This window comes from Lacerta agilis, chromosome 1 (genome assembly GCF_009819535.1).
Source record: "Lacerta agilis isolate rLacAgi1 chromosome 1, rLacAgi1.pri, whole genome shotgun sequence".
Lineage (NCBI taxonomy): Eukaryota > Metazoa > Chordata > Lepidosauria > Squamata > Lacertidae > Lacerta > Lacerta agilis.
This window is the reverse complement of record NC_046312.1, coordinates 106725688-106734048: the sequence shown is the minus strand read 5'-3', so window position 1 is coordinate 106734048 and position 8361 is coordinate 106725688. Positions and strand designations below refer to the sequence as shown.

Here is an 8361-nt window from a genome sequence, read left to right as displayed (position 1 = left end):
GCATGTTTTCCTCTTCCCTCATCTGGAATTTGCTGCCAAGGAGTGTGGTGGAGTCTCCTTCTTTGGAGGTCTTTAAGCGGAGGCTTGACAGCCATCTGTCAGGAATGCTTTGATGGTGTTTCCTGCTTGGCAGGGGGTTGGACTGGATGGCCCTTGTGGTCTCTTCCAACTCTATGATTCTATCTTTCCCCCCCTTTTGTGTGATGTTTTCTAGTTTGTAAACATGTGGGGAAGGGCTCCATTCTGTTACTCATCCTATGTAAGCTGTTTTGGGAGTCTTTCTAGCTAAAGAATGGGGTAAAGGTAAAGGTAAAGGAACCCCTGACCATTAGGTCCAGTCGTGTCTGACTCTGGGGTTGTGGCATTCATCTCACGTTACTGGCTGAGGAAGCCGGCGTACAGCTTCCGGGTCATGTGGCCAGCATGACTAAGCCACTTCTGGCGAACCAGAGCAGTGCACGGAAACGCCGTTTACCTTCCCGCTGGAGTGGTACCTATTTATCTACTTGCACTGTGACGTGCTTTCGAACTGCTAGGTGGGCAGGAAAAGAATGGGGTAAAGCCTTTTAGATAAATAAATGCCATGGACATAACTTCCATACCATCTCAGGCACAATATCCCTGTGTAATCAGTTCACTTATAAAGCTGCAAGTCATCAAATATACCTCCATGCCTGATGCAAACCTGTAAGAGCTAAAAAATGTGAAGTGAAAGTCTGTTTAGCAACTCATAATGAAAATGAGCATGATCTGTCACAAAGGGCACAGATTCAGAGAGTCTTATAGTGATGGACTATAGTGGAATAGTCCATCAATTCTACGCTTTATGGCTCAGATGTGTATCAGCATAAGGAGTCCATTTTCAGTGACATTCTCATGCCAAATGTGATGTGCTCCGGCAACTGTGTTTAAGACTGAAACATCAAAAACCTCACATTTTTTATTATATATGTGAACATCTCTTTAAGGTCAGAATTCCAGCCATCAAAATATTTTGCAGTAAAAGAAAACAAAAAACAAAGACAGAACCATCATGTACAATAAAAAAATGAAGTCTTTATTCTTTTGGCTCAACTGTAATGTGGCTTACCGTTCTTTATGGTAATAGCATTTTCCTGCATGCAGTTCACCAACACACAAAGTCAACAGTTTCAGTAAAAGGAGGAATTAACATTTAATTTTTGCCTGTGAATGGAATAAGGGAAAAGAAAATGTCCTGGTGTGATCAGATATACAAGTTCGCTACTTGGTTCTTGTGGAGGGGGAGAAATTATAATTGTAGAACCGCATATAATATTTAGAATATTTCTAGTGCAGCATGAATCAACAAGAATAAGAATAGTCTATGTAAACAAACACTGGAAAAGATCAAGGATTTTATGGATAATAAGACTAACTGCTTATGCAGGCAGTGCTAGGAATTCAAACAAATCTTTCCCACCACATTTCAATTACAAGTTATAGCTATTTGGAAGCAAGTGCATTTTGGACTCCATCTGAAAATTCACATTAAGATGTGTGCAAAAATACAGTACTAATTAAAAAAAGGAACCCAGAAACCTAACATTACCCCCATCCTCTCCTTTCATTATTTTTCTACTTTGTGAAGTTCTTCAATTAAAAAGTGCTATGGACAGAAAGTAAGAAACTGCCTGTGACATCGACCTGAAGATCAGTTTTGTTTTGCCATTTATGTACAAAATGCTGAAAAATAAAATTGAATGACATTTGTACACTATTTATATTTTTTTCTTAGAAAATCCTAACCATGTATTTGAACAGATTTAAGCAGTTTGCAACATGATGTGTACAGCTGGCTACACACTGTACAATACTCACTTAAAATTCAAGAGAAGAATAAAGTAAGGGCAGAACAAGAAGCTTTTCTTTTCTTTTCTTTTCTTTTTTACCGGATAGCTGAAAACTATTGCTTGATGAAATGAGGAATGATATCTGGTTAAACAATTTGTTTCACTTTTACCACTGACATATGGCTTCCCATATTAGATTTCTGAACAAATCCAAGAAAAATACAGCAGCGAAGGCAAGATAAACAACATGCATCAGTGATAGCCTCCAAACTACTTATAATGGTACAGAATACATCATATTTTCCTGTTCAAGGCTTGCGAACTACAGTTATTGTGGTACATATTTGATGCAATAAATATTGTGCACAGGTCATTATTCCTTTGCTCAAACATGCACCACGGGGTTAAAATAACTATTTACATAGACAGCATTATCTCATTGACACATACAGTGTCAACCTTGCTGAGAGCAGAAGATGGCTAAACAATACTGCAGGAGAAAGCAAAAACAAACTTATAAATGTCAGGTTCTTCTCCCCCCTCTTTTGGCCAGTTTAGTGCTCCAGGTGAACACATTTTTGTTTCCTAAAGAACACTTAAACAAAAACCCCACCCAGTTTCCCCATCCAACTGTAAATTTAGTTACGTGCGTGTCAACTTGACAACGGAACGGTACATAGAGGGGACAAAAATACCTCTGCCGAGTAACTGTTGAGTTTATGAGACTTACAGGCACATTTAAGAATTGTCAGGATGAGACGTAAAAATGTATACTTTTATTAAGCACCTCAGAATCTGTAGCCATCCTGAAACATGGAAGTATTTAAAACCCTTGTGCAAAGAAGTCTTACTTGTTTCCATGCATGGTCTATAAGTGCAGCATGCCTTCATGCAAATCACTTCCTCTGTCTGTACAAGAGATTCAGACAGAACAGCTGGTCCTCATGGTCCCCCTTACCCTGAACCCACCCACCCCTGAACATAAAACCCATTTACAAAAATAGTCACATATAATAGTAAACAACCTGTGAATTAAAAAAATGACAACCTCACCAACACTGATTTTTTTTTTGTAAAAATATGGCAAAAGGTGGCAGTTGGAATGCAAACAGTGGATACAGTTATTGTACTTTGAGTGTTTTATGTTAAACACACATAAATTCTAGGTTTGCACCTCTTGTACTGGTCCCTACAGTCTGGGTAGCCATTTTTCTTTCCTCTTCAGCAGTGTCAGCTGGTAATAAAAACAGTAGCCTCCTGTCAAAGTTGCCATCCTGTTTTACACAGCAGCATGGGGATTGACGAGGGGGTCACTGTCTTGTTAATAGGCACTGACCTTAGGTATATATATATAACATTTGTATATATATTTATAGATATATTTGTGTGTGTGTTTGTGGTTGTGTGTGCAAAAACAGTCAGTTTGGCATAAACCTCCTCTTGGAGTCCTTTTGAAATAATACTCTATTTTCTCAAGCTGTAAACAATTTGTCACAAAGAGAATCACTCGCTTTGCTCATTTTTTACTGTCCCTGATATCTTTACCTTTATCTTCCTTTTCTGATTTGTCTTTTTCATATTTGTCTTTATCAGGCTTTGTAACGCTATCATAGGAAGGTGGAGAAGTGGTGGAAGGGGTCATATCATTTTTTTCAGGGGTAGAATTCTCATTCAGCTTATCAATGATCATATCTTCTTTGATAAGAGTGTCATCTCCAGCTTTGATTCGATCCTTATTAAATAGGCAGGACACTTTTTTAACTTTTATCTTTAAGAGGTAGCGCCTGAAGGCTCGCTGAATGATGACAGCAGATACGTCCTCTTGCTTTCGTTTTAATGTGGTTGTAATTGGTTCATAAGAAGCTTTTGAAGGATTGGCTGCCATGAACCGATCTTCCATTTGAACACGAAGGGCATCCATTTCATCACTTTCACCCAAAACACGTTTTGTGAAAGCAAACAAGATGTCAAGGCAGTGAATTCTGTCACCGCTTACCATGGGCAGATCCATTGCAATAAGCTGAACTTTGTTCGGTTTTGGTATTAGAAGGGGAGGATCCAGGGAAGCTGCAAAATCAGAGAGTTTACTAAACTCTATGAATTGAGTTGCATCTGGATCAAACTTTTCCCAAACCTCATAGAACATCTCAAAGTCATCCTCACTCAAAGGCTCAGCACTTTCCTCTGTAGCAACGCTGAAGTTCTCCAAAATCACGGCAATATACATGTTTACTACAACTAAAAATGATATAATAATGTAGCTAACAAAGAAAAAAATCCCAACGGAAGGATTTCCACAGTCTCCTTTCACTGAACTTCCTGGGTGGTCTTTGTTAGGGTCACAGTCTGGCGGCCCACTGTTGAGAATGGGAGCTAGCAACCCATCCCAGCCAGCAGAGGTGGTGATTTGGAAAAGGCAGATCATGCTGTTGCCAAAAGTTTCAAAGTTGAACATGTCATCGATTCCCACTTCTCTCTTCACATAGGCAAAGTTGGACATCCCAAATATAGCGTAGATGAACATGACCAGGAAAAGGAGGAGGCCGATGTTGAACAAGGCAGGGAGAGACATCATCAAGGCAAAAAGCAGAGTGCGGATCCCTTTAGCACCCTTGATGAGACGCAGGATGCGACCTATCCTGGCAAGTCGGATCACTCGGAACAAGGTGGGTGATACGAAGTATTTCTCAATAATCTCTGCTAGGAACATACCTAAAAACAAAATTTATAAATAGGTTACTTAAAAAGGGAATGTAACATCTAATCTTAATAACATGCTAAAAATTGCAACCCACCATTTAAAATGGAAAACGATCTCTACATTATTCAGAAAATTACAATTAGAGATTAAGATATTGAAAAGTTTTTTTTTTCATATTTCCCATTAACTTTCCAAAATTTTCATTAACCACCATTTTATTGTTTTATTGAAATGTAATTTTTCTTACCTACAATGGATAAAATGACAACCACAAAATCAAAAATGTTCCAGCCAATGGTGAAATAATAATAGCGGAGTGAAATTAGTTTCAAGACACATTCCCCGGTGAAAAGGACTATGAAGATCAGATTGATTCGGTATAGATTAGTTTCCATTGTATCTGTTTGGTCATCTGTTTCTACCATCATGGTGACCATGTTAAGGCAGATAAGAATCATGATGCTGATGTCAAAGGCTTGTTTTGTTACAAAATCAAAGACCATGCCTTGAAATTTGTTCTGTAGATGAAGAAAATAATATCTTATTCAAGTATCTCATGATTTACATAGCTTACCAGTAGATACCTTGTACGGAACATTTGTAATTCATTCTACTGCAAACTGTTTAATGTAAAACCAAATCTAGATGCACTAAGGGCCATTCCTCAGTACAGTGGGAGCTGCTGGGTGGCTTACAGTCACACTACTACCGTAATGCAACAAGACCCTATGGTACAAAAAGACACAAGTTTCTCCCATGCCAGTATTATCCCTCCTGGGAGGTGGGACAGGACAACACTGGCATGTGAAGGAAGTGTATCAATGGCTGCCCTGTGTGAGCTTTAAATCCTTACCTAAATGGCATAGGAAGCATATAGCAGTGCATATGTGCTGCCTACAGGCTTCCCATGGGCATCTATTATGATAGCAGAAAGATAGACTAGATGGGCCTTTGATCTAATCCAGCAGGGATCCTCTTGTGTTCTTAGTTATTTATATACAATATTTCTTCCCCACCTTTATATGTAAATAATGGTTGGAAAATTAATGAGGCTTACTGCTGGCCTTGGTATTGGTTTCTGTGGTTTCTTGGACCCCAGTTTTTTCATTGCATTGTAATATTTCTTCTGCTCTTCTGTCATAAAGATGTCTTGACCTCCAAAGTAAAGGGATGAAACCAAACCTGGTTACAAGCGGATACCTTTTTTTTTTTTAAGCAAGCAAACAACCACCCCCCCCCCAATCTATTATTACTTAACAACCAATGTCTTTCATTGGGTCTCGGCATAGGAGAAAGTGTGACTGTTAACAAGGCAAAGGGCACAGCCCTTGCTTTCAGAGGTTTATGGGTTGAATGAAAGTAAGTCATACCCAACAACACCAACTGAAGTCAACAAACCTGATTGCTGAGGTCCAATAATTTCATTAGGTCTACTCTGAGTAAGACTTAGTTGAATACATGTTTCCTAGTCTAGTCCCCTTTCCCTTTACTATTGTGGGAACTCTTATGTGCTCACATAGTGGCAACCCCCTTCCAAAAACTGGCCATCCTGGCCCCTTTCTTTTGATCAGAGAAAGGAGGTTAGTATGCCATTCCCTTTGCGTGAGTCTGCTTTCATCACTGAAGGAACAGTGCTGGGAGAGGAGGCAGTGAAGGGAATCCCCCACCCCCCACTGCTGCTCTGGTTGATCTGAGAATGTGGATGCAGCCCTGGTTGCACTGCTCTACCAAGGCTTACTGCTGATGGCAAGGGATTAAGGTTGCACCCTGATTTATTAAGTGTAATGAGATTCAAAATAAGGGTTGCCAACTTATTTTCTAACCAGGCTCTGGTGTCTTTAATGGGTTTGTCTACTTTTACTGGTTGCTGCTGCTTCTCTGAGTGCAAAAACTGGCTCATTGGGTGACATTAGCAAGGGGTGAAGTTAGTTCTCATGCTCTACAATCCCCCCCCCCCAGCTGTTTTCTGCATATTGTATGGCTGTCAAAAGCATAGGAGCAGCTTTGCTTGGGGATTTTCATTGCAAGACTTGCCTTTAGAGGTTGGAAAAATAATAAATTCAGCAGATAAAGTACACATAGTCACAAAGTCCCTCCTGAATCTCTATTTTCCTTGAGGCTTTCCTGTGTCTTCAGATGATGTCCATAAGAAATGTGTACATCAGATATATTTCCCTCCCGCATGCCCCCCAAACTATTAGCATTCACTAATATGTTTCAACTGAAGTGAGTGACTTTAATTATGGATACAGATTTAGGATTTGTTGGAAATGAACATTCTGCACTTTTTTTTTGGGGGGGGGGAACCTAACCTTACAAAAAATCTTCTTTAAAAAAACAACACAGTTGTAAATCTTAACAGCAAACAAAACCCAACAGGCACTGAATCATTATCACTGAACCCTTGACAGTGTGTTCTAAACACAGCAACAGAATACTTATCTTCTTTTTTTGTTGATTAAAATTGTCTATGATGACACCAATAAATAAGTTCAAAGTGAAGAAAGATCCAAAGATGATAAAGATGACAAAGTAAAGATACATATACAGGTTATCCTCATAATGAGGTTGCTTCTCCACCTACAAAGACATTAAACATACATTAAGCCAACATTTAATATAATTAGCTATTATCTAGTATAATTATTTAGAATTGCCACAGAGCTGCGCTTCCCCAGAATCTATTTTGACTTCACAGCTACAAATGGAAAACGCTAAACTGAAATATTTTGGTACACAACATTGAACCATACATCTATCTTTTTGCTCTGAGTTATAATTCAACATTTTCTCTCTCTGCTCCTCCACCTTAGTTCCATTACCTATCTAGATTTCAATCTAGACTTGTGTGGCTTTTGCTAACTCTGCATAGAGTTGTGATTAGAGTGGTGGTCTAGGACTGGAGATGCCCAGGTTCAAATCCCACTTTAGCTATGAAACTTTGTGTGTGAGAGAGACCTTGGGCAGTCACTGGCTCTTTTTCTAACTCTTCCTCACAGGGCCATTGTGAGGATCAAATGGGAAAGCAAATGGGAGCTGCATTGAGCTCCAGGGAAGACAGGAAGAATATAAATGTAATGAATGAATGAATGAATGAATGAATATTGGTTAAAGGCAATCAAGGTCTACAGAATAATATATTCAAAGAAATACTAGAGAAGATGGCAGATACACAGAAGGGGAGAGAGAGGGGAGAAAGTAGCAGTGGAAACTGAGGCAGGGAAAACAGGCAAGATAACCAGTGTAGACTAAGAGACAAATCAATTGTGGAGAAGTAACAGCCCTTTTGGGCCTGCAGACAGCAAATTTCAAAATAAAAGGCAGTGTCGGTGGGTGGGGGAACCAACCCTGAGAAATTAGAATTGAAATAATAGTTGTGTGAAACCTGAGTGCAAAAGTGTGCTCATGCCATGGTAGTGCACTTACATTTCGTGAATCCACAGCTGCATACATAATATCCATCCATCCTTTGAAGGTGGCCTGAAAATAGAACACCTTTTTTAATGCCTGCACTTCATAAACAATTTGGCAACCGAGGAACAAAAGCATACCATGTATGTATTAGGGATGGATAAATCCCTTCAAGGTGGTCTTGGACAATATCCTATTAATTTCTAGCTGAATGAATAGGATTTAAAATACTTTACAAACTGGATGTTAGGAGTGGGGAATCTGTGGCCTTCCAGATGTTGTTGGACTCCAACTCCCATCAGGCCCAGCCAGCTTCGTCAATGGTCAGATATGATAGAGTTGTAGTCCAGCAACATCTGGAGGGCCAGAAATACCCCACCCATGATAAAAAAAATTTAAAAAAAGTTTTAAAACATAAATAGATAACGCCATTGACAT

At 39.3% G+C, this 8361-nt stretch overlaps 1 protein-coding gene across 1 annotated transcript in view; it reads right to left on the bottom strand.

Annotated features, from left to right (window-relative positions):
• Nucleotides 1-1036: 1036 nt before the first annotated feature.
• The window catches only part of LOC117056138 (sodium channel protein type 2 subunit alpha-like), a 97779-nt gene continuing 90454 nt past the window's right edge, over nucleotides 1037-8361 (bottom strand). The window contains exons 23-27 of the mRNA XM_033166294.1: nucleotides 7939-7992; nucleotides 6955-7092; nucleotides 5570-5674; nucleotides 4760-5030; nucleotides 1037-4523 (exon numbers count right to left, since the gene is read on the bottom strand). Of these exons, the coding sequence (XP_033022185.1) occupies nucleotides 3328-4523; nucleotides 4760-5030; nucleotides 5570-5674; nucleotides 6955-7092; nucleotides 7939-7992 (1764 nt within the window). The 3' untranslated portion in view covers nucleotides 1037-3327. The remainder of the gene's footprint in view (nucleotides 4524-4759; nucleotides 5031-5569; nucleotides 5675-6954; nucleotides 7093-7938; nucleotides 7993-8361) is intronic.